This window comes from Oryctolagus cuniculus, chromosome 10 (assembly GCF_964237555.1).
Source record: "Oryctolagus cuniculus chromosome 10, mOryCun1.1, whole genome shotgun sequence".
NCBI lineage: Eukaryota > Metazoa > Chordata > Mammalia > Lagomorpha > Leporidae > Oryctolagus > Oryctolagus cuniculus.
This window is the reverse complement of record NC_091441.1, coordinates 5,787,211-5,814,203: the sequence shown is the minus strand read 5'-3', so window position 1 is coordinate 5,814,203 and position 26,993 is coordinate 5,787,211. Positions and strand designations below refer to the sequence as shown.

General features: G+C 38.8%; 1 protein-coding gene across 4 annotated transcripts in view; it reads right to left on the bottom strand.

Annotated features, from left to right (window-relative positions):
• Positions 1–26,993, bottom strand: part of NETO1 (neuropilin and tolloid like 1) — a 166,807-nt gene that overhangs the window by 139,122 nt on the left and 692 nt on the right. For all 4 annotated transcript variants that reach the window (XM_002713649.5, XM_051851106.2, XM_051851104.2 and 1 more), the window contains exons 2-4: positions 25,471–25,524; positions 25,094–25,231; positions 18,061–18,309 (exon numbers count right to left, since the gene is read on the bottom strand). In XM_002713649.5, the coding sequence (XP_002713695.3) occupies positions 18,061–18,309; positions 25,094–25,231; positions 25,471–25,524 (441 nt within the window). The remainder of the gene's footprint in view (positions 1–18,060; positions 18,310–25,093; positions 25,232–25,470; positions 25,525–26,993) is intronic.

Below are 26,993 nucleotides of genomic sequence, written 5' to 3'. Positions count from 1 at the left end.
CCTTCAGGCTTCATTCCTTTGAAATAAGAAAACTTTCAGGACTGGTGGGTCATCATAAAGAAATCATAATAAAATAAAATGTTCCTTTTTATGATTTGATCAGTATATACTGCATATTGTTAAAATATTACCCTGTATCCTGTAAATTTTACAATTATTACATGTTAATGAAAAATGAAATTAATAAAAATAATAATAATAAATGCAGATTGTACTTGTTGGTGCCTACATTTCCTCACTGGGCAAAATTCCTCACCAGCCAGGTTTGGATTATAGGGCCATTCTGCAATGAGAGCCTACCACAAACATCACCTGCAAGATTGCTCCTCTTCCAGGCCAGCTCTCTGCTGTGGCCCGGGAGTGCAGTGGAGGATGGCCCAAGTGCTTGGGCCCTGCACCCCATGGGAGACCAGATGATGGCTAATTTAAGTTTAAAGTAAATTTAAGTTTAAAGTTAGGTAAATAAAAGATTGTGGATGATTTATGTTGAAAGTAAGGTAAATTTCTTGAGAACAGGGCTTGTCTCGAGGGATTTAACTAGAGTGACTGACACGTTCACAATCACCATAATATTGTAAAGAAAATAGTAGGCAGATTCTAGTTAGAGAAGATGAATGATGATACCACATGGTCCAGCAGTGAAGCCCGCTAAGCCAGCTGGTCTCATATACCATTCTGTAGAATTTCAAAGGGAAGAAGCCCTCCCTCACACCTCTCAGCAGTACAGACCCAGGGAAGAACAGTTATTTAACTGTTTCCAGGTTTCTGTTTTGGTGAGAGATCGTAGGCCACAGGAGAGCGAGAGAATGGATGTGAGAGGAGGAGGCTGTGGCTCAGCTGGTACACAGACCAAGAGGAACTTGAGGGAAGGGAGCAGACGATACTGCGGAGAGAGGGAGCAGGTAATCAAACAAAATACTTTAAACATTTGACTTATATTTGAAATGATCACCTCACCCAAGTCCTTGAGAACCTTTAGGAAAACTTTCACTGTGGGTCAATGATTTCTCTAGCATAAAATATTTGTGTGTCTATGAGCACTCTATAAACAGGCACAAGACAGGAGAGAAAGCCACAAAAGATGCTTTTTTTCAGACAGGTCTATTGTCTTTTACCTGATTTAACCGTTTTACAAACGTATCACGTGGTTGTTATACAAAGCACTGGACAGATGAGAAATACAGGGGCAGAAAGGCCGTCTGAACTAACGTCGGAGCAGTGTTCTGAGCACAGGTGCACCCTGAGCTCACCTTCACTTCCCAATGCTGCGTTCTTTCAGCCACTACCCAAACCTAAAGTCAGCTTCAGCATGGTGGCGCCTGCTACCAAGCTGTTCTCCTTACTCAAGTACTGTGTCCTGCGGCTTTTACGCCTGCCAACAACAACTAAGCCAAGGATTGCAGCTGGTTGACGGTCACTGTCAAGGGAGTGAGGCTGAGGAAAAGGAGGTTTCGTTCTTTGTGGAATTAACGTGAAGGTAGAGCTGACCGACCTTCCTCTTCCACTCAGTAATGCAATTAAATAAAAGGTGTCAGAGAAATTCATAAGAGGGAGGAGGGACATTTGCATCCTACCTCTAACATTTCTGTAAGTCTAGCATTGTTTCAAAATGGATTTTTAAGGTACACAGACATGTAGAGCAATGCTCCTGGGAGAAGTATTCAAAATGAAGAAAGTTGAAGTCAATTATTATTTCAGAATTTAAAATTGTTATTCACTATTTCCCATTCCTAATTGGATTGAATGAATCATTTTCCTATGGGAAGTGTACATTATACTCGACAAATACGAATTATTGTCATAAGGTTTTGAAGTTGATTAATAAGATATCAGTTATAAGCAGTGACATTATTAATATCGATGACTAATGATACTGCTATGATGATGATGGAGGCAATAACAGTATAATTAAGATTGAGAAAAATCCAATGGAAAGTTTTGCTTAAATAATGGCATAGGGACAAATATATCCCTTGTAATAAAGATGTTAGAGTTCATGGAAAAGAGAAATGCTAGTACCACGGAAAAAATCTAAAACCTCACCAGTAAAAGTGCAAAGGATGAGAAAAATTAGTGTCTCTGAGATACTGAGCCTAAAGCAAACATATATTTACTTGTTGGCTGTGCAACAAAGTATCTAAAATACGCAGTTCTTGTGTTCAAACCTCAGTTTTAGTAGAGAGATGAACTTATGTATGTCATTGAAATTTTTTAAGCTTTTAAAAAATCACCACCAAGAATGGCAATAATATAACACCTCATAGGTAGACTATAAAAATGAGGTGTGCAGGCAAAGTGCGTGGGAAAATGCCTGAAATATAATAGGGATTCAGTAACTCATTATTTTTATTAAGATGGATTTCCTATAATGAGATTTTTACAATGCAGGAATCATTGCCTAATTATACTATTATTTCATTGGAATTAATTTTGAATGACTGCATTTATCTTATCACATATTATTCTGCAGACAACTTTATGGAAAAACTTGGAATATAGTGTTTTGTCTAATAAATAAAACCAAATATTTTGATGGGAAATAATCTTCTACTTGGTAAAAATATGGGATATAAATATTAGAATATTTACAAAATATTTTTCCTTCATCATCCATCAGATTTTTAGTCAACAACAAGCACTATTTTATTGTCATATAGTTGCAATTGAAATTAATATAAATCCTAACAGAATCAAGCAACATATAAATTAATAAATATTGTCTGAATGACACAGAAATAACTTATTGAATAGAAGAGATGGCTCTCTTCTTTTTTCTCCCTCCTTCTACTTTTTGAAGGCTGGACAAAGCATACTTCTTCAGATCTTACAGAACATCTGAAACGATCTTGGTAAGAGAAGTGCTAGAACATTTTCAAAGTGAGTAGAATAAATATGGCTGTTCTTAAAAGGATGCATGAGAAATCTACACAGGAAATGAAATCTAAGTAGTAAGCAATGTCTTAATAAATAGCCAAGTCACTCAGCGGGCACTACAGCTCCTGATCCCCCTACCCACCCGCCCATGAAGCTCTTTTGGTTGTAACCAGTATCATGGAAGTACCCCTCTCCATAATTCAGGAGAAAGCCATACTTTGGGACAGAAGAAAATTCTTTTCTTACCTTGAAAAGTAAACTGCATTGTTAAAATCCACCCTTCCCCAAAGAAAAATGGATTCCAATTAGAAACTGACAAAGCTGTCTGTAGGGAAGAGGCCAAGACTGGATGGAATGTGAAATTCCAAAACGTACAGTTTTCTGTTCTGCTGTGCTTGGACAAGACAATGGCATTCTATTTCAGTTTGTGGGTGTCATGATTAGTTGGAATTTTGTACCCCATTCTCTAATAAGCTTACTTCTTCAGCCAGTCTTGTGTCAGCTCTAAGCTGGTGTTACAATACCTACAAAGATATTTCGGTATTACATCTCCTTTAACATCTATAAAAGTAAACATGACAACATGACATTCTCCTGCTCTCTCATTCTCCAACATAAGTCAGGATATAGGAGCTGGCATTGTGGCATCGCTGGCATCCCATCTGGGCACCAGTCCCTGCCTCAGCTGCTCTACTCCAGATCCAGCTCCCTGCTAATGCGCCTGGGAAAAGCAGAAGAACATGGCCCAAGTGCCAGGGCCCCCACACCCATGTTGAAGATGCAGATGAAGCTTCTGGCTCCTGGCTTCAGCCTAGCACAGCTCTGTCCATTGAGGTCATTTGAGGAGTAAACTAGCAGATGGGAGCTCGCTCTCTCTCTCTCTCTCTCTCTCCCTTTCTCTCTCTCTCTCTCTAACTCTAACTCTAACTCTGCCTTCCAAATAAAGAACAATAAGTTTTAAAAAAAGAGTCAGGACACAGCCGATCACCAAATCATGAAGGATACTAACCTCACTCATAACTACTTTTCTTTCACAACGTGCATCCTTAACCTGTCACTAAGTGTTCTTAATTCCAGATTTGTTCTTTCACTGCATTGCCACAGACACTTCTCTCATACAGGTTTTTATGATTTCTTGCCTGTTATATTTTAATGGTCTCATTTTTTTCTGTGCTTTTATTCTTTACTCAAGTCACCATCCATATTCAGACCAATCACACACCTGTGATAAGGTTTAAATATGAGTACAAAATTTAAAATATTAGGGTACTTTCCATTTCTGAAATTATGTTTAAAATATTGATATAACTTATCAAATGCTCAATTGTTTGAATTATGTTGTAACTTTAGTCACATCTCCACTTCTCTCCTTTCAAAGTTAGAAACCTACCTCCCAAATGGCCATTTAGACATGGACATATTACCGAATTTCCTATCAAGTATCTCACTGTACCTTTTTGGATTATTTAACTCCATTAATTCAATTGTCCACTCATTGATTCGTTTAGGTATTCATTCAAATATATTTCATCAAGCACTGATGAAGCTCTGAAAATCTAAACATACAAACCAGACTTCCTTCCATTTAAGAAGCTTTGTGTCAAAGCAGGAAAACATGACTTTATTGTGCTACACTTTACAAGGCTATGAACACACTAAGGAGTGGGTCCCAGGGCACATGTGTCCAGCCTGAGGATGCAACAGGAGCTATGCCACCAAGGCATGGAGCTTGCCACATCAAATGATGCATTCACTTCTCCTCAAGGTGCACATGGCATCAGACACATGCTATGCCACTCACTGAGTTGGACATAACCATTTATTTCTGCAAACACACTGCAAGGTCGTCAAGGGAAGATGCAACATCTTCATATCCCAACATTTAGTATGGGGTCTACACCAATTATAGGTCAAGAGCCTTTTGTTGTTGAATGTATCTGTGAAGTAATGGGTCAGAAGTCTAGATGTAATCTCATGTGATCACGTGTGCAATAATTAATGACAGTAATTCAACTATGTCATGTGGTAGCAACATCTGTAACGATGAGCTTATGAGGAAGCTGAGGCTGCTTCCTGAAGCTGCACAGCAAGACAGTGCCTGAGCAAGAATCTGAGCACAGACAATCTGACACAAAGCCCCTAGCTAATTCTTATTCACAGACTCTAGTAAATAGTTATAGAATATCTACATAATAGATATATTTGGTATTTTATAAACATATATTTGAGCTCCTACTTAACTGATTCATAAACTATAATAGTTACATTTGATCTACATCTAATAGATGTAGTTGGTAAATTATAAATACATATATTTAAAATAATTATATATGGGGCTGGTGTTGTGGCATACCGGGTAAAGCCACTGCCTGCAGTGCTGGCATCCCATATGGGCACCAGTTCAAGTCCCAGCTGCTCCAGTACTGATCCAGCTCTCTGCTATGGCCTGGGGAAGTAGTAGAAGATGGCCCAAGTATTTGGGCCCCTGCACCTCTGGTGCACCTGCGTTGTGGCCATCTGGGGAATGAACCAGTGGATGGAAGATTTCTCTCTTTTTCTCTGCCTCTGCCTCTCTGTAATTCTGCCTTTCAAATAAATAAATAAATCTTTAAAATAATTTTATATAAATATTGCATACATTATATGAAATTATAAGATACATGAGTGCGTATATACATGAAAAACTGAAGAACTATAACAGACCAAAATTATGATTTGAAATATTTTCAATATCCTTAAAAAGGAAGTGAGCATCAGCCAGTGTATTTAAAACAAAAATATTAAATAAATAATAAATTCTTTTTAGTTGAATATATATTTTAACTTATGGCATTAAATGATTTCCCTGATGAGAAAATATATGTTACTGAGAAAGTAACTCAAGTCCAAGGATGAACTGATCTAGAACCTGAGCATTTTCTAGGCATAAAAGTATATCTCATCTATAAACAATGAAGATGACACACCCAATTACCTTTCTATAAGCATTTTATCCTAGGTTAGTAGGGAGTCGGGCTGTATGCCATGCCACTTTGTAATCTAGAATGGATTATCTCAATTTTTGTTAGAATAAAAGGTGATTTCCAATCGAAGCCAGTGAAATGCCCAGCACAATGAATATAAATATCAGCACCAGCATTCCAACAGGAAACTAAATATCCTATTTACTCACATAATTACTACACTTCTGCTATATTGAATGTTCACAAATGGTTCTGATGTGAACAGTATCTGAATTTATTTTCTATAAAACATGGGGAACATAAAAAAAAAAAAAAGAGGCTGGCAGCATCAAGAGGTGTGGTGCAGATTCAGAGGCCAGAGAAGACAGAGAAGTCTGTGGGAGGCGCACTGTGAGGAGTCATGGAGCAGAGGTGTGTAGCCTCTGCCTCGTAAGTGGAAGTATAACAAGAATCCACGAGAACAAAGACTGAAATAAACAGATGGATGTAAGTTCAAAGCTATAAAACAGCTGCAAACAGAAAAGAAGCATGGTTGTTTTACTGTTTAAATAATGTTCTCTTCGATCAAAACTGAGATGCAAACATTATCCGGAGGTGATTATTGAAAGAAAGCGATGGGAACACGCAAAACGCTGGAAATAATTTTCCCAAGGGTTAACCAATTATTTACAACAGCAGATTTCTGTAAGCCTGATTCATTTTTATGCCCAGGGAAACTATTTCAGATGTTACCTATCATTGCCATGGCAACCCTCAACTGTGCTTTCCTACATAATCACCACAGCCACCGAACATGGCACAAATTCCATTTTGTTTATGCACCAAGTCTGCCAAAGGATCAGCCATTCCTTTCAGACTGCACCAGAGAACACCTTGTAGATTCAGGAATGTTTTAAGGTAGTACTGATTCCTGTATCAGACTTGTTAAACTGCATTTCTCTCTGAATCTCTTACAGAAACTCCTTGGGGCTTTGAAGTGCAAATTCCTGAAGAAAACTTCCCGGGGAATAGAACAGTCTTCTGATTTTGGCTATGATCAATAGAGAACAGAATAGAAGTGACATATCTATGACTAATATGTCCCCTTGCTTTAAAAAAGTCAACTGCAGTTCTTTTGTGGGCACATGCCCGGCTGATTGTGCATAGCCGTACTATATTATAATCACACTAATTGCTGGGGTAGTCTCATTGACATGAGGTGTCTGCAAGTAGGTGGAAAAGGAAAATGCCATGAAGACACTCTGGAGCAGAATTTCAAGCAAGTCAGCACAGCTGTGGCATGGTGGGAAGCCAGCCAAGTGAACAAGCAGCCCAGACAGCACAGTTCTTTTGAAGCAAAGGCACCAGGCAGGCCGCGAAGATGCAGAGGCTCAGGACTTCCAGGTTCTACCAACAGCGATCGTTGCCACAAACAAAAATACCAACATGCCATGCACATCTTTGGAAAGGATTTCTGGTTGTTTTGTTGAGATTTAGTCATATGTACGCATAAAGATGGCATTCATATAAAATCAGCTGACATAAAAAGACACATATCCATATACATATAGATGATGAATCTGTGTGTAAGAAAATCCAGCCAAGAGGGCTGTGCACCCCATGTTTGAAGCAATGTTATTTTCAAAGTTTGGGCTGGTAGATCTAAATTATTATGCTCTTCGTCCCCCTGGTGAATTCTTACATCATTTACTTCCCAAAATAACACCTATTTTAAAAATGTATTTGCATGCTATATTAGTTTTCTTTGGTTCCTATAACAAATTTCCAGAAATGTCAAGGCTTTAAACAACACCAAAGATATTTTTCCAGTGCTGGAGGTCGGGGGTCTGCAATGTGTCTCCTTGGATTAAGATCAAGGTATTTGCAGAGCTGTGTGATTTCCTGGAGGTTAAAGGGAAAATCTTTCCCTTGTGTTGTCTGGCTTCAACAACACACCAACACTCCTTGACTCGTGGAGCCTTGTATCTTAGCAATGGCCACCTGAGTCCTTCTCACATTGTGTGATTCTGACAGTGGGCCATCTGCCTCCCTCTTTTACACTGAGGGACCCTTGTGATTACATAGGCCCTACTCACATAACCCAGGATGCTCCCCTCTTTGTAAAATGTAGATTCATTTTTATATATTTCAAGGGAGCGGAGCGGGGGTTAGAATCTCCCCTCTTCCGGTTCATGCCTCAAATGCCTGCACTAGGCAGTTCTGCCAGGCTGAAGCCAGGAACTCCATCTGGTTCTCCCACATGGATGGCAGGGACTCAAGCACATGCGCTAACTTCTGCTGCTTCCCAGGTGCATCAGCAGGAAGCAGAGATAGGAAGGTGTAGGCAGGACTTGATCCAAGCACTCCAACATGGGATGTGGGCATCCCAAGCAGCAGTTTAACTCACTGTGCCGCAATGTCTCCACCTCCCTGTTTTAAAGTCACCTGAATGCAACCTTAATTGCATCCACAGCAACCTTACTTTCCCCTTGCCATGTTACATAACACCTTCACAGATTCCAGACATTAGGATGTAGACGTCATTGTAGTTATTATTCTTACCACAGCCCAATCTCTGGCTGCAAAGATTCATATACATGCCCCATGAAAAATCCATCTGCCTCATCCCTAGGTGCCTGAAGTATCAACTCAAAGTCCAAATTCTGTCACCTCTAAAGTTCTACATCTCAGCATTTAAATCACCTAAGTTAGACATAGGGGAGGCTCCATGTAGCACATACTCCGAGGTACAATTTCTCTCCATCTATGAACCTATAAAATTCAAGAAAAATGTTACCTTCTCCAAAACACTGGTGTAGGTTAGGCTGAGCATAACATTTAAAGACATTCCTGTAAGAAGGTAAAACAGTGGAAAGAAAAATTTAATTTAAAAATTTAACTGAAAAAATTCCACTTGGCTTCAAGGTCAAGGAATTATCATGTGTTTTTCAGTTCTACCTTGCAAGCTGAAGGCTCCACTCTCTGGACTTGGGGTTGTGTTTTCAGAATCAGTGTTCTGTGCTCATGAAAGGCAGCATATGCTGGGAGTTGAGTAGCTAAACCTGTATGTTCACTGCCTGTAGATACTGAGGGAAGGAGTCAGACCAACTCCTTTCATTTTGTCCTGCCTTTCCCCTGTAGTTCAAGATGGCAATGTTTCCACTGAGGTAACATTCTCAAGCACCATGTGTGTCTCTTGAGTATGTCATGACACTCACTCCAACAGCCAAGAGATCCCATTACAGCCTCCTAGATAACCCCGCCCTTCTCTTTGGCTTCAGATAAGACTACCAAAGAGATTTATGCGTGAGCCATTCACTAACCCACTGAAAGTAGCTTTTGTGAGACTGATGCTCTGATCTTTTGACCTTGTTTGAAGATTAGCAGATGGTTGTCAGACTCAGCTTTTCCTTTAGGCTACATCTTCTCAATTCTACCTAAAGAGTCCCTAACTGTGGTCAGTGGACTTAAAGTTCAATATCTAAGTTCATTTCTCAAAAGTTCTGCTTTCTACATAACTCGAGGGAACAATTTTTCTAAGGTTTCAGGCATAATATAACAAGGATTCCCTTTCCTAAAGTTTTCAGATATGTGTTCTTCATGTTGCAAAACCCTGATTGTCCACAACTTTAACCTGCCAATTCCTACCAAGAGCCTACTTATGGTGATTCAGGTATAAACTTTAAGGCATGTATATTTTCTCTATCATGATCCTCTCTTGTTTTTCAGAACTCTTCTAGGTTTTGTCCACTTCCCAATCCCAAAACCATTTCCACATTTTAAAAATATTTTTTAGCTCACACATAAACCTGCATGTAAAATGAGGAACTCTGTGAAGTCTTGATACAATTACACACTTTGTAATGTCCAGCCATGATAAACACATCTCCTCATTTATCATTTCTTTATGGAGAATACATTCAATTTTTAAAAGATTTTTTGTAGCAGTATTCTACTTTTAGGAACTAAAAGCAGCTTAATTTCTCATTGCTGCTGTAACAAATTTCCACAAACATTGTGGCTTTAAGCAGAACAAATTTATACTTTCATAGTTCTGCATGTCAGAAGACTAAATTGAGCCTCACTGGTTTACAGTCAGACTGTGTTTCCTTCTGGAGGTTCAAAGGGAGGATCTATTCTTCACTATTTCTGGATTATAGAAACTGCCCACATTCTAGAAATTGCCCCTTCCTCCAGCTTTCAAGCCACAACAGCAGCTGTTGTCTCAAGACCCTGACACTTTTGCCTCTTTCTTCCACACTGAAGGACCCTTGTACCTACAGTGGGCTCTCCTAGAAAATCCAGGGGCCGGCGCCACCATAGCTCAATAGGCTAATCCTCTGCCTGCGGCGCCGGAATACCGGGTTCTAGTCCCGGTTGGGGCGCCGGATTCTGTCCTGGTTGCTCCACTTCCAGTCCAGCTCTCTGCTGTGGCCCGGGAAGGCAGTGGAGGATGGCCCAAGTGCTTGGGCCCTGCACCCACATGGGAGACCAGGAGAAGCACCTGGCTCCTAGCTTCGGATCAGCGCGGCACGCCAGCCGTAGCAGCCATTGAGGGGTGAACCAACGGAAAAAAGGAAGATCTTTCTCTCTGTCTCTCTCTGTCCACTCTGTCAAAAAAATAAAAAAAAAATAAAAATAAAAAAAAGAAAATCCAGGATAATCTGCCTATATTAAAGTTAACTGATGAACAGCCTTACTAGAATCTGTTACCTAAATCTCTCTCTTCCAAGTAATGCAACAAATGTAAAGGTGCCAAGAATTAGGACATAGATGTCTAAGTCTATGTAGGAGTTATCCATCTACCACACATGGCTGCTCTTCCAGGAGCCCATGAACCCACTGTATGGAAGCCAGTATCTTCTACACACTTGTACTCCTGTGGTGTAAGCAGAGTGGATCATTTAACATCTGTTGAATAAATTTAAGCAGTAAATACTGAGTCTAGTGGGACTCGGATTCATCTTTAAAGTACATACATTTTAGGGATAGTACCATGAGGCAAATATGAGCGCTATAACGGTGTACAAATTTTAATGTAGAAAACATTTTTGGTCAAGACAAGTAACAGGGGCCGGCACTGTGGCATAGCAGGTTAAACTGCTGCTTGCAGTGCCAGCATCCCATATGGGTGCCGGTTCATGTCCTGGCTGCTCCACTTCCAATCCAGATCTCTGCTATGGCCTGGGAGAGCAATGGAAGATGGCCCAAGTCCTTGGGTCCCTGAACCCACATGTGAGACCTGGAAGAAGCTCCTGGCTCCTGGCTTCCGATCAGCACAGCTCCAGCCATTGCAGCCAATTTGGAGTGAACCAGCAGATGGAAAACCTTTCTCTTCCTCTCACTCTGTCTCTCCTTCTCTCTCTGTGTAACTCTGACTTTCAAATAAATAAATAAATCTTTTTTAAAAAAAGACAAATAACACTGTGAGTTTTGCTCCTGATAATTACTCGATTTAGTTTCTACACAACTTCAATAATTATCTAGAAATTGTTATGAAAGGAAATGTCTGAAAGAATGAAAAATCTTCATATAATATTGACTTGGGAAAATATGTAGGATGTTCATAATTTGAAAAGCATATTCTTTGAAAATGCGATGATAGATCAGATGTCCATCAGAGGTTTCTAGCAGAAACGGATCCTACCAGGAACTATTCTGGTAACTAGAAGCATGCAGAAACACAAGAACTCAAACCGAGACAGAGTATGTGCACTATTTCCTTGTTTTGTTTTTGTCAAGTTTACTATGCTTATCCCTTAAACACAATTTATGTTAAGGTTGGATGCTAGGAGGAGGGATCTGATGACTGGTTGGAGCTTGCCCTTCACTAGTCCACAACAGGATCTGCTCCAGGGGATCTGACTGTGCACAGGATAAGCCCAGCTCTCTTCCTGAATCGAGGGTCCCTAACCTGCCCAGTTGGTACAACAGCCTTGCACAGAGGAGTGGTGGGTACAGTCAGCAGATTTAACTGGCATCACAAGAGGATGCCAGAGGAATAGGTGTGAGGCAGAAGGAATCACTGCGGTGGGTCTAAGAGGAGGTCATAAAAGTTTCCCCTTCAGTATCTAACAAGTGAGCCACAAGTTTCTACCAAGGAGAGGACTATATACGTGGAAGACAAGGTAAGTAATATCAGATAGTTCAAAAGAATAGATGGATCATGCACTTAAGGCTCAGATGGGTTGAGAAGATACTCTATCTTATAATAAGGAGAGAAAAACTGTAGTTCCTTGGTCACTGGTAACCGAAAGACATTTCAGACAACACCGAGGAGAATTTTACATTCATGCACCAGTTAACAGTAAAATATGGGTGATACAATGGTATCCCTTAATTAAATTTTTAATATAACTACTACAAGAAGTACTTGCAATATGTGATATGACTACAGTTATAATCTCAGTCCTCTGCAGCAGGTGGAGCAGCCCAATGGGTCTATCTCTGATAACCAGGCAGCTGGAAGCAACAGCACTGAGCCCCCAAACCCAGGAAACCTATTTTCTCCAGACCTCTAGCTTTTTTATCTCTAAAATGAAAAGGCTGAGTGAGATGAACTCCAAGGTCTCCTTCCAACATGAAGAAAATACACACCTACAATGGGAATACATTGGGGTACCCCAAGTGGTTCAACCATGGATGTGCCACATTTACAACATGCACTCCAGCAATTGGCCACTAAATAAACACATCTAAACTCATTTTTCTGCCTCTCCAGGAAGCAAGATGAGGAAGGTATTCTTTTTGTACAGGAAACTTCTTAAAAATCTTCCCTCTCCTTTGCCACTGCTTTCAATATTCTCTGCACAGATGGGAGCTAATCCTGGAAATTTTCTCTCCCACTCTCAACTTCTCTCCTGAACACCCACCTAAACCAAACAGCATTTTTGTCTCTACTCCTCAGTCCTCCGCATGTCCCTCTTATTGCACAGATCAGATCAACCACGTCTAGGACTGATAGAATCAGAGTAAGGGATAAAGGAAATCATTCTCAACTGGGTATCTTTAGTAAGGAATATATGTTGATAATTTTGTTACTCCTCTGCCTTGAGTTTTTAATTTCATTCTTCAAAATCATGCCTCAAGAGGAAAGGTGATTTTGATCCTTATCTTTTTTGACGATCCTTGTTGGGGCTAAAGTTAGAATATTTTGAGTTCATTGTGTAAATATAATAGATAAGAAAGTCAGCACATAATGACGTAGAGGTAATTAACCATTTAATTTTACATGAAGAACAAGAAATGATAATCCTTCTTTTATCTTTCTTAATAAAACCTTCTTGTCTTTCATATTTTGTTGCAAAATTCAAATTGATTTTTAGCCATTAAAAAACAACAGAGAGATTCCTTTATACTTCTTGGCAGAACACAAATCAACTTTATGTCATCTACTTAAGAAACTATAGGAAATTCCAAAATAGTTAATACCTAAACATGCACTTGCTTTTCTGATAAAATGAGGAAAAACATGGGATGGCACTAAATAATTAAAGTAACATTAAAGACATGAGAACATTTTGCTTAACTAATATGTTTCATTTGCTATGCACAGATGTGTTTTTAAACACTCATTTAAATCACTGCATTATGGTAGATTCTTTTCAATGCCTTTGAAGTCAATCAGCATGGAGTTTGGGGAGAGGTGGCCAGAACTCAGTGGAAAAATGCTGCATAAGCACCAAGTATCATAACAATTTTAATATATCTAACTACTCCACTCTCTTCTATCCGAATACCTAACACAACTTCACCTGTTTGGTACCTTGAGGTGTTTTGTTTTTTTTTTTTTTTTTAATTCTCTCTGGTAAGACACAGCTAACTTAGTTTTTTAAAACTAGAGCAGAGAACAATATCATCAAAAATGACAGATCCCATTTATTTCCCATTTGGTGTCTAAAATAGTCACACCTCTCTCCATTAGGAAGTGAAGTACAAGGCTAACAAATGACATCTGTTACCAGAGAGAGTGGAAAGGTCACTTCTCCAGGAGTGGGGCATTCCGGGCTGTTCTTCTCCCAGGGCTGACAACATCCCTGGGTCCCCACACTGCCCAGGGTTCCACTGACACTGTTATGCCATTTTCCTGAGTTTAAACCATTTAATGCTAAAGGAAATTGAAGAAAGAAGGCTACTGTCTGTTATTCTCTGTCGAAAAGACATTTTTAGTGTGAGTAAAAAAAAAAGTGGCATATGAAGAAATGGTATCCCTTCTCCAAACATTCATCTAAAATTATCAACAGCATTGTTTTCTTTTTCATTTTGTTGACCTTAAATTACTAATTTACACAAATAATATCAAAACTACAGAGTTATTTTCAAAAATTAAGTCATTAATTACAAAAGCTGAGTCAATTTATACTCTCTCCATCTTTGCCCCTATAATCCTTCTCATTCCTCCCCTCCTTGCCCTAAGGAAACATTGTTGTGAGCTTGCTGTATATTATCCCAGTATTTTCAAACACTTATATCACAAAATATATCCTGGTCACTCATTTTTTCTAATAAATTTTGCTCAAATATTTTTAAAGAATAAGTTGTTTGTAAGGGAGGAAACAAATTGATTACCATGAGCATTTTATATACTTTGTGTATTTTCTTGTTAAATAGAATTTGGATGATTAAATTACTGATCTTGAAACTTTGAATGTCTTCAGTGATGCTGCACTAATTTATCTTTTCAGAACTGAGCAAGTACTGCTGAGGCAGACTCAAAATAGAGCAAGAGGGTGTCACCCATGAGCCACCCACAAGGGTTCTGGGCTGCACCTTTAAACCACACCTCTGTGCTTTGCAGACCTCAAGGTTGGAACCAGCTGATTCCTTCTTCAATTTCAACCCTTCTTATGCATGCCAGATGATAATCCTAGGTGATTCATCACTGTACCATGGACTTGGGTAATGACACAGTTTCCAAAAATAACCATCGGTGAACTACAAAGTGAAGAATCATCAGAATGTGTCAGGAGAAACAGAAAAGTCTGCTTTAAGACTGTTTCTGTGGAATCTTCTTTATTTCTGCCTTCCTATCCCTCACCCCCATATGACCCTCAGATCACTATTCCGCATATGTCACTGGGAAGGCATGAGTATAGCCACGAGGAAGAGTAGGAGTCAATGATTAGAAAGCTAGTTCATCAAAAGTTGAGTTGAAAGAAAGTGGGAGCCTCAAAGAAATAAACAATTCTGGAGATAAGAGCTGACACACATAATGCACTGGTCAGGCAAGAAGGAAGCAGGAGACTGGAAAGGGTTGCTAACCAGTGGTGCTTGTTTGGTTAGACATAAAGCACCTCTAGAAATAAGGATCCAGGTGGTGGTGATGAATTACAAAGCTCCTTTGCTCAAAGCTTTGATGCATGCACATTACACAAGCTTGACTATTTGGATACCACACTCACTATGCAATCTTCTAATTATAATCCAAAATTTTCCAGGTATGAAACATTTGGGCTTTGTAATTCCAAGAATACTTACTGAAATGTATACATGTGTATGTATATATGTATGTATGCATAAGTGTATATATACACACATGTGGTACACACATATGCACATGAGTATGTGTGAATATATCTGAAGGGTCTTCAGAAAGTTCCTTGGAGGACCCTATCCATGTGCATTCCCTTGGGTAAGCTTGGCAGGTATGACACATCCCCAAGAGGTGAGGACAACCTCATTGTGCTGACATCAACTTTCTGAGACTGTAAGATGAAGATCCTGATTCCAGATTGTGGTAAATTCTTAAAATAATAGCCAACTGTCCTTCTTGCCACTGCTTCTGCCTTGACATATTTTGTGACTGCCAACAGAAATAACTACAACCTCAACTCAAAGTCTGGGCCCAGTTATACTACTCTAACAAGAAAACGTGACCCAGTACAGAAATTAGTTTAGTACTCAACTCATCTCCCACAATAAAGTAAATAGGAGTTGTGCTAATAAAATCTGAGACATCTGTTGTTCTCCCAGTCTCCTTTGCTTATAAAGAACACATGATCAAATTAATAAAAAATATAATAGCTACCACTAGTTGGGATCTTACAGTACTCAACTTCACAAATGCATTGATTGACTTGTCCTTCAAACAATTGTGTGAGGTTGCCCATACTGTTCCTTATTTTACAGTTTAAAGAACTAAGGGATACAACTGTAAGGACCATGTACAAAGTTTACAGCAAACCACACAAGCAGAGACCAGATCTGGCTCCACATTCAGTACCCACAGCTGCACTGGAATCCAGCTGTCTGGGGTAGGCTAGAGGGCAGGACTTCATCTCCATCAAGGATCCACTTGGGTGCCCTGGCGATCAGCACTGCTTTATAACTTGAGTCATTAGGTTGACTTAAGGAATTTCTCCAGGTCACCGCTTGGCTCTTACTACCTAATCAACATTAAGCCAAAATGACATCTAAAGCCTGCCGGCTCCCAGAATCCGGAAATTCTGTCTAAATGATCACTAATCACTGCACACTTTCAATACCTGATAGTCTCCCTCAGCACTGCTTCTCGACAGAGCAAGCTGCAGACTGCTGTGCTGCTCAGACTACGGCCTGGGAGCTCTGGATGCCCTGCAAGGCTCCTTTCTGTGCTCCTGCTCCCCCTTCCTGTGCCACGTGTAGGTTCCCTCCAGGTACAGAAGCTTATCTGAGTGGAAAGAGAAGCCCCTCGCCATCCTTAGCTCATCCTAGTTTCATGGAGTCATCTCCTCAAGTGCCGTTCTGATTCAGTTCTTCTTGGCAACAGTCTTTTTCAGTTGACAAATAAGAAGGCTCTGAAGAAACAAGGGGTGAAGAACACTTCCCAGGGAAGAGAACACTGTTCAAAACCTGGACAGTGAATGATTGCCACAACTTTTCTTGCCTCAAGGAGAGCTAGGAAGTAGGTAGGGTTATGGTAAGTATGTGAGTTGACACGGCATTCTTTATGGAACCACGGTTTTAAATCCTAGACATTATTTTCAATGTCACCAAACCAGAATGGAAATATAACAAGAAAGCCTGGAGCATGCCACGAGTCACCGTCTTTCAGACTAGCATACGTACACACTGATCAGTCAAGAAAAACTGAACACATTTCCATTTACAAATATCATTGGTAATCTGACAAAGGAAGTAATTCAAATATCCATACCTTTTTGGAACACATCAATTAGTTTAATCTTGGCATATGAAATACCCATGACTTCTGTGAGGTATCCAATATTGCAAAGCACAGCTAAAACTACAATCTCTCAATGGTATGAAAATGTCTCTCACACTTAAGGTCAGAACATATGATACAGCTGATTCCTGATGCAACACATACCATAATGTCCTAATCAAAGTCCTCATTAATAGTATATTAACTATAAAATTATCACAGCCCAGTTTTTAACAGAGTAGATACTTCAACAAATTTTATATATACTCCAAATTCTCTTATTGCCTGTTACATCCTACATAAAACAATAGGTGAAAATTAAAAAAAAATATCTACAGGTAATATGCTTTATACAATTTAAATCATTTTTCCATTTAAAAACTATCAATCTCAAATTGATGAGTATGCTGTTCTTGCAATTTAAAATGTGATAACCGATTTTATTGTAATACATGATAACCCTTCATAAAGTGAGATAGTCACCATCACAGATTCTTTTCAATATTAGCAGGTTAAAAGGAAAAGCGACATAGATTACATAATTTTATGATTGCACAAAGCATCTGCCAGACCTGCAATGAATATTTGGCTGCCAGAGGTCTCAATTTTCCTTTCATCAAAACTCTTAGGAATTTGCATTCCAAAAAAGAGAGATTAGACTGCTTTAAATAGGATCTATTTGCTTTAAAAATGATAATTTCTGAACAAATGAACTTTTTATTCAAGTTCTGCATAGACTGTTTGATGGATGCATTTTACTGAGATCTCATGTAGAATTAATTTTCTTCTTATATACTGCCTCTTAAATTACACATTTCAGCATAATAGAAGTCCATTTAATTAATTTTGTTAATGGTGATCATTTAGATTTCCTGAGTCACCATGCTTTCCCTCTAGTGTAGGAGAAGTTTCAAGGAAAATTTCTTTTCCTTTCAGAATTGATGAAGTGAAAATAGAAAACACTGTAGGTTTGGTTTTAAATAGAACTGAACAAAATCTTTGAAAAGTTATAATGTTGTCTTACAAAAGATTTTGTGCCATACAGGTAGAAAATTAAAGAGCTAAAAAGATGTAGATTGAAAAAACAAATCTTCTACTTACCAGGTGTGAAATTGTATCGAGCTGAAAATCCCATAGATTCCAGCTCGCCATCAGCAAAAAATTTAATCCATAAAAATCTTCCACTGGATTTTATGACAGGTGGATTTTGTTGTCCACAGAAACGTCCAATTATTGGAGAAAAGCCAAAGGGTCCATCTCGAACTTCAATATGATCAAATTTGCACTCCCAAGATGGTTCGATAGAGTACTTCTCATCAAAGTAAAGTTCAATGCACTGTCTTGGAGCAGCTGCCGAAAGAAAGATTGCATTTAGGAGGCCCTTTCTTAAATATTTAGGTTGACTTTTTCTGATTCTATTTCAGTTTTTACCTGTACACATTCTATCAAACTTTACAGATAAAATACATTATTCTTAGTATTCCAAAGGATAGTATTTTCATAAAAATGTCTAAAGGGTGGTCTTTAAAACTGAAAATATTGCACAGGATATTATCTGGATATAACTTATTTTCATGCTTAATACAAACTAACATATCACAACATTTTTGTGAAAGGTTGCTAATGCAGGTTTAGAAGTAGAGGGTAATTGTTGTCTTTTCCAATATTTTCTTGAGCCCTCAGGTTTAAGGCCAGAAATCCTTGAAAACTGTTCAGCACAGTTATACAACCATTCAAGTAGTCCTAGTGGAATGTTTTGATTAGACCAAAGTGCTTATACAAGGCATTAAGAGTAATTTTTCAAGAACACAAAACACCTCACTCTCCAGTTTAAACTCTTCAGAGGCTCTCCATCAGCTTCAGACAATGATCAATGCCCTTGACACACAATATCTTTAAGAATATTCTGTTTCTAGAATATTCTCTTCACCTCATGTCACACCAAAGAATCCCATTTTCTAAGACATTGCATCCATTCAAGATTTTATGCATTCTCCTACTTTCTTGAATAGCTGCATATATACAATTTAACTCCTCTATATCCAGGAGAATTTCACTTAAAGTAATCCTCCTACCTAAATATGCCCATGAAAGACAAGAATCCTATCTTATTCTCCTTCTCCATAAATGTCCTTTCAGCTCTCCAACAAGGCTGTAAACCACCCTGCGAATGCATTATTACACAATTTTCCACCTTTACTTGTCCTGTACCAAACAGCCCCAGAGTTCTGGCATTCCTGACTTACATACATCCAAGACACAACAGAGGTCATCCTATCTGTTGATCTATCAACTCACATTTGTCCAGGTTAGTGAGCAGCAGCACCGTGTGCCCTCTGCATGCTTCCCACTCTACAGGATTAAATTTTTCCAGAAACTTGAAATCTAAGATCTAGCAAAGTAGGACCTGTTCCTTATAGGATCAGCATTCATTCTGAATGAGGGCTGTCTATGCTGCACTGATTCCTAAAAATATAATGAACATGACCTACAAGTTAAAGCTTCACATGCATGGATATCAAAGATTTATATAGAATTGAGATATATGATGAACTGGAAATCAGAGACTTACAGAATAAATTATATTATTGATGACCTCCAAGTATAAAATTTTAGATAAGTAAGTTAAAGGTCAATTAGTTTTAAAATTATTTTATAAACTATTTTTAAACTCCAAAATTGTTTACAAATCACTGGAGATTAAAAAGAGATATTTGTAAATATTGTAAGGAACAACATACATGATTTTATCTCACATTAATGTGTTATCACAAAGGGCAACAAACAGCATCCAAGATAACGACAGAACTGAGGAAGCTTTGAAGAATTTTTTTGAAATGTGCACATTTGAAAATATATGCAGAAATAACCTAAAAAATATGTTTTATCCCTCAAGTTTTAGTCTACAAACAAAAAGGCAAATACTTTAGGAACTGAGATCCTTTATACATTAGCACTGGATATGCCATTTGTATGCATTATTATCCATGTTAACATTTGTCATAGTATAGAAGAGCATATGCTTGATCATCACCTCTTAGAGATACCAGTACAAGTTTGATGAGAAAACAAACTATTTCAGATTCTTGAAAACCATTTTAGATGTAAGCACTGTACAGCTAGGGAAAATTAAATCAATGTGTCAACTTTCTTAGAATTGCATTTACCTGCCATTGATTAAGAAATGCCTACCTATTTCCCTTATTATGAAATACCTGGCCTTCTAACATGTATTTATTCATTTATTCTTACTTTAATTTTTATTGTCTCTTAAATTCTGTTCAACATGGATAAACAAAACTCTTATTTTTTCAGGGAACATGTTATCCGTATGGGTTTTAGTAGACCATATTATGTGTGGGGAATTAATTTTCTTTGGTTTATTATGATTTAATTAGCTACATAGATTCATATATGAAAAGTACACTATCTGAATTTTATGGGGTAGTAAAGTAACTTTTTAAAAAATAAGCATGTCATAGAATGACAATTACTTTAAATAGTACTCTGACCTCAGAACCAGCCTTTAAGGCATTCTGGTCTGGCTGAAAAGCCCATGAGAGCATTTCAGGCATGGACAGCCAAGACTCTGTGGTAAAAACAAAAATGTCCTACATGAAAGATCTCTGTGAGAGAGACCCCAGTGGAAATAAGCAGCCATCAAAGAAGGATATACTTTTCTCTCAAGGGAGGAGAGAACTTCTACTTTGCTTATGGCCTTGTCTAAATACTGGTGGAGATTGTGGATTCAAAAGGCTTCCACAGCCTTGGCAGCTAATGTCAAGAGCTTTGGGTGATCACTGATATCATACATAAGAGTGTTAATTGTTAAATCAACAATAGAAGTCACTGTGTACTTACTTCCCATGCAGAACTTCTGTCCTCAATGAGTTTTATTGAGAATTAACTGTAAAATTTGTTCTCAAACATTTGCGTGTGTGTGTGCATGAGTGTGTGTGTGCAATTTGTTGAAATCTTTACTTAGTACAGAGTTGGTCTTCTGTGTACAAAGTTAACTGAAAATGAATCTTAATGGAGAATGGGACTGGCAATGGGAGAGGGAGGAGGAGGAGGGGTGAGAGTGGGAGTGGGAGGGTAGGTATGGTGGGAAGAATCACTATATCCCTAAAGTTGTACTTATGAAATCTGTACTAATTAAATAAAAGATTTTCTTGGGAAAAAAATAAGTATGCCAGAGCTGGTGCTATGGAGAAGCCACTGCCTACAGAGCTGGCATATGGGCACCAGTTTGAGTCCCAGCTGCTCCGCTTCTGATTCAGCTCTCTGCTATGGCCTGGGAAAGCAGCAGAACATGGCCCAAGTGCTTGGACTCTTGTGCACATGTGGGAGACCCAGAAGCAGCTCCTAGCTCCTGGCTCCTGGCTTTGGATTGGCCCAGCTCAGGCTGTTGCAGCCGTCTGGGGAGTGAACCAGCAGGTGGAAGATATCTCTCTCTCACCCTCTCTCTTTGCCTCTGCCTCTCTCTAACTCTGCCTTTCAAATAAATAAATAAATAAATACATCTTTTAAAAAATAAGCATGATGTATAGTTCTTGTTGTAGGTAAGAAGCAGTGGTGAGGTACAGGCTAAATGATTGAAGCTATCTGGGTCCAACTCCCTACACTTAGATTCTCTTCACCTTCAGATCTCTCAATTCACAGCAGCTTTCCGCTTTAACATTTTTATTCACATCTTTAAAGTTTAATTTCTTTTGTGAGAGGGCTCAATCTCTCTGAGAGCCTCAAACTCTTTGTGAACTTGAGCACTTAAGCCTGAATAGTGCACATATATGCAAGAACATTTATTGTGGGAGATTTAAGACTACCTGAGATCCATGGCAGGGTCCTCCTATCTTTGACTAAGATTCCACCTGATTCTCTACCCCAATCTGTTTTACTTCAAGGAACTTGACCACTTATTTATCCATATGTGTCTTAGATTTGAAATTTACCATTTTTATGGGCAAGTTATTATTTTTAGAACCAAACACAGACAATTTGCCCTGTTAAAAGAAAAAGGGGAGGGGGGCAGTGTTGTGGCATAGCAAGTTAAGCTGCCACCTGTGATGCCAGCCTCCCATATGGATACTGGTTCATGTCCCAGTTACTCCACTTCCAATGCAGCACCCTGCTACTATGCCTGAGAAAGCAGCAGAAGATGGTCAAGTATTGATCCCTAGTACCCAGAGAGGGACCCTGTAAAAACTCCTAGCTCCTGGTTTTGGCCTGGCCCAACCCCAGCTCTTGTGGCCTTTTGGAGACTGAACTAGCAGATGAAAGATCTGTCTCTCTTCCTCTCTCACTGTCTCTAATTCTCTCAAATAAATATATCCTAAAAAAAAGCATAGGAAACAACTTGTTTGTCTACTGTAGGTACTGCTGTCCACAAACCTCTTCCCCACCAACAACTCTACTGACTGGGAGTTGGGATCCCAGCCCATCCAACAGTGAAACTCCATCCTCTCCATCTGCTGTGACATCCTCTCTCTCATTCTCCTGCCCAACTCCTGGGCTGCTCCTTATCAGTCTGTTGCTTTTATTTTTACTCTACTTACCCTTTAAGTGTTATTTTTCCAAATCTATTCTACATCTCTACTCCTGTCATTGTACACCAAAACCCTGTGTGTCAATATTTTCCTAATGAAAAGTTATAATATAATGATGCCTGCTGCTCTAAGACCAGTTAAATCAGAATTCCAGGGGACATGCGTAGGCATCTATACTTGTTAAGAGCTGAAAAACAGGGCACCGAATCTTCTGTTTGGATAAGTTTATTCATACTAACAATGTCAACAACAATCTCCATATTTATGGATGCTAAATATTTATCTTCAGTACAGATCTCTCCACTAAACTAAAGATTAGTTTTGTCCTTGACATAATTATGGATTAACAAAATTAGGTACACAACATTAAAACCAAATGTTAGTAGTGATTTTTAAATCCAAATAATAACAAACATGAAAACATAATTATCATGGAAAGATTTGCTTCTGAGTTAATCTTCAAAATGAGAACTAGTTGATTATGTTCTTTTTATTACTTTAGATTACTATAATACTATTGTTCCAAAACACAAATTATGTATTGGGATTTAAAAATTCTATTTAACCTCTCTGTGTTTCAGTTTACTTATCTGGAAAATGGGGACAACAAAAATACCCATTCCTATGATTAAATATTTTAATATATGCAATTTCTTACAAAATTCATAATGGGTTATATAGAATATATATACATATATAGTTAATAGATTTTAATATATTGAATCAAAAACAAGTAAAATTAATTTCATCCTACAGTCTCCATATTTCAAATCCTTTTGCTATCAAGCTTAAGAGGAAGCAAGAATGCCATATCTCAGTGTTTTTACTTTTATTGCCTAATACCAGAACTTGTTTTTGTTTCTTGTAGCTTGAGGTATCTTTGCAAAAAAGTTCTTTTTCTAGCACATAGGGCAAGAAAAGATAGTTGTCTCAAAAATGAACAAAAGAAAAAGAATTATTCCTAAATGGAAATTTTTAAAACCAGGTAAACATAAATCTTGTTTATTTGAAAGATCCATCAAATGAGCATCCCTGATTTATAACTAGACTGCATGAAATCTTTTCCATTAACACAGCCCTGTGTGTGTGTTGGCATGGGATGGGGGTTTCAAGAGGGCTGCAGATTTTAGGATATTAGGCACTAACATTTAAAAGATCAAAAGCTTCTATCACCTGAATGGCTGAGTGACAAGGAGACAGGGAAAGACCTAGAGAGAAACAGAGAGGACTTCCAACAACTGGTTCACTCTGCTAGTGGCAGAGGATGGGCCAAGCCAAAGCCAGGAGCCCAGAGCTCCACTGGGGTCTTCCACATGGATGGCAGGAATGTTAGTACTTGGGTCATCATTTGCTACCTTCCCACGTACACCAGCAGAAAGCTGATGGGAAGTTACTCAAACTGGAAATCAGATACTAGGTTACAGCATCAAAACTGGTGGTTTAATCTGTTGCACCACAATACTGGCCCCCAAATGTTCATATATTTTAAAAAGTTGTATGTAATAGCTGTCTATAATGTCTGCAAAAATGGGAAATGTTCACAAAGAAGTGAGGCTCATTTTTAGCACCATTTATCCTTCAAGTTGAGACCAAATGGTGGAAACAAGTGTCATGAATTAGAACCCTGAGTTTGATTTTAAAAACAATGTTAAATGCCAAAAGGCTAAATATGTTTACCCTGATTGGGCATCATACAATGTGTACATGTAAGGAAATATCACATAGTACCCTATCAACATGTGCATTTTTATATGTCTGTTAAAATGGCTTTTTCATTTTAAAAAATGTGATAATGTTACAGGGGAGAGGAAGGGGCATTTAATCTAGCAGTTAAGATGCTCTGGTCCCACACCAGAGTTCTTGGGTTCAAGTTCTAGCTCTGGCTCTTGACTCCAGGTTCCTGCCATTGCCAACCATGGGAGGCAATGATGATGACTCAAATAGTTGGGTTCTTGCAACCCAACACAATAGATTTAGATTGGAATGTTGGCTACAGATTCCTGCCTAGGGCAGGCCCAGCTCCTTGCCTTTACAGGCATTCGGAGAGTAAACCACTGGATGGAGGCTCTCTTTCTCTGTCTTTTAAATAGGTTTTTAAAATGTGATGATGTCTCTTGTTAAAATAACTTTAATAACAACTTACAGATTGTTTTGAAAACATGATTATAGATGCATCTTTAACATTTCTTGTACTTTATAATATTCTAGAAAAAAGAAAAAATGTATAAGTTATTCTAACAATTGTTTAACTAATAAACATACTAGTTTCTCAAACCATTCCACACTGAGGAGTAATACGGCAACTATGCATCCATTCTACTACTTGAGAACCCTGTCAACCAATCAACTGTGTTTTAAACTCTTAAATTGTGAATTTATTTTTACTTCCCAGACTTTGTTTGTTTATAGCCCTTATTAATAATATCAGCGATTATTCTGATTCCAGATTTTACAACTACTTGCTTCACTCAAAGGTATTTATGTGCAAGATCTCTGCATTTAATGTGTGTAGTGTCTCTCTGCATTTTTCCATTCCAGTCATGGAGATAGCCAAGTATTAGATCAATGTGCTCTGTTCCTCCCCTCACCTTCTATGATGTAGATGCACTCTCGGTCCGGGGGATACTTGCTGGGATAGTTGGGGGAGGTAAAGATACCTCCCTCTGCATGTTTTGTCCAAGTTCCACACTGTACTGACTTCTGTGTTTCTGAAGTAGTTTGCTTTTCTGGAAAAAATAAAAATAAAAAATAAGAGTCATCATCCAATTTTCTATAATACTGAAAACAGAAGGCATTCTTATAATATCCATTAGCAAATTAATTTCTAAATGTTGTCTTGCTCAAACCCCATCAATTACACACACTATGAAATGATCAGACATTCTGGAATGTTAAGATTATGGGGAAATAGGAAAATCCAAAATAATTAGAAGTCTTCCACCAGCATTTTTCCAAAGAAACACACCTGTTCCTTTCTTGGTTGCCCCAGACAAATGGATGATGATTAAACTTGCTACAACTGAAACAGAAAAGAAAAATTAGAGATAGTATACACTGAATGATCAAATCCTGTAAAATATAATAATTTTAAAGTGATATCAGAGCACATTACTTTCATCACTGTTAACTGTTACAAGCTGACTCACAACTTGCAAAAATGCAATAAAAAACGTACAAATTAGAATTTGGCAGTCCCTTAAGGAAGCAATGCAAGTTGAGAATGGAAGTGGCACAAACTCCTAAGGCAAGTACTTCATAACTAAGAGGCAACATGGTACCAAAGTGAAGGCAGGACAGGGACATCAGGACCCACGTCTCGGAGCCACCCCAGCAAATGGGTTTGCCAGCATCAGGAAGGGAGAGGGTCAGACACAAAACAGAACAAGAAAAGCCATGAGCGCTCTATGAGAATCCCAACCAAAGCCAAACTGGCTGTGATTTAGAAAATACTTGGGCAAATCCTATAGGGTGTGGGGGAGGGGAATAGAAGAAATGAAACAGATTAATAAGAATTGGAGGCATTCGACATTCCATAGCTTTAAAAAAAGTGTTTCTTTTTAGAAATGCACCATCTACCAAGTACCCCCCTCCCTCAGTACTTCCAAACTGTAAAATTCATCTCTCCCAATTTTAACTTTGCTTCAATGCTTAAAGTTAGCCAGAAATAGATTATTATTTTGAAAACGGTGTTTTCCATTAGCATATTATTGAGTGGGGTTTTCTGAGTCTCTGATCTGTAATTTAACAGTAAATCTGCAATGCATTGTACTCTGGACTTCTGTTTACAGCCATATTCTTGCTTTACTCAATCCCTTGACAAAACCTAAAAACAGCCAGGTGTTCAGGTCATCTACTCTTCACCTCCTCGATTTTCCTCTCTTGGTTTTTAAATACATGTTGGTGCCCAATTACATAAAATGTCTACGTCCTTCTTCTCATAATGCCACTTAAAGGGAATTTGGGGAGGCGGGTTTGGAGCTTCAACATGCATACTTGCACGCTGTTCCGAGCGAAGTGGGCCCTGATAGCAAGATTCCAGAAATCATCGGTAGATGACTTTATGCTCCAGCCAGGTCATTCGCCTTTGCGATTAAAACGTTGTGCGTGTGTGTATTTAAATAGAGGGGGAGATCCGCTTCAACTTGCCATGATCTCACACACGCACACACACACACACACACACACACGCCACGGGCACCAGTCAGTGGGTTTCTACTGTTTTCCTGTGTTGAGGGAATCGCGTTAGCGAACACGCACCACGTTGAAGTCCGCGGCGAAGCCGGTCTCCGAACTGCGTGGCATAGGACTAGCACCCGGACGCTCGCCGGGGAGAGGGAAATCTCCACCCCACGTTTTCCTACATAGCCTTTTACTCCATCCACGGTGCCGCGTTCCCCCGGCGCCTCCCCAGCTCCTCGCCGCCAGCGTTTCCACGCTGCCGAGCAGCGCGGGAGGTGAGGCTGGCGCCCGCCCTGCGCGCCCACGTTG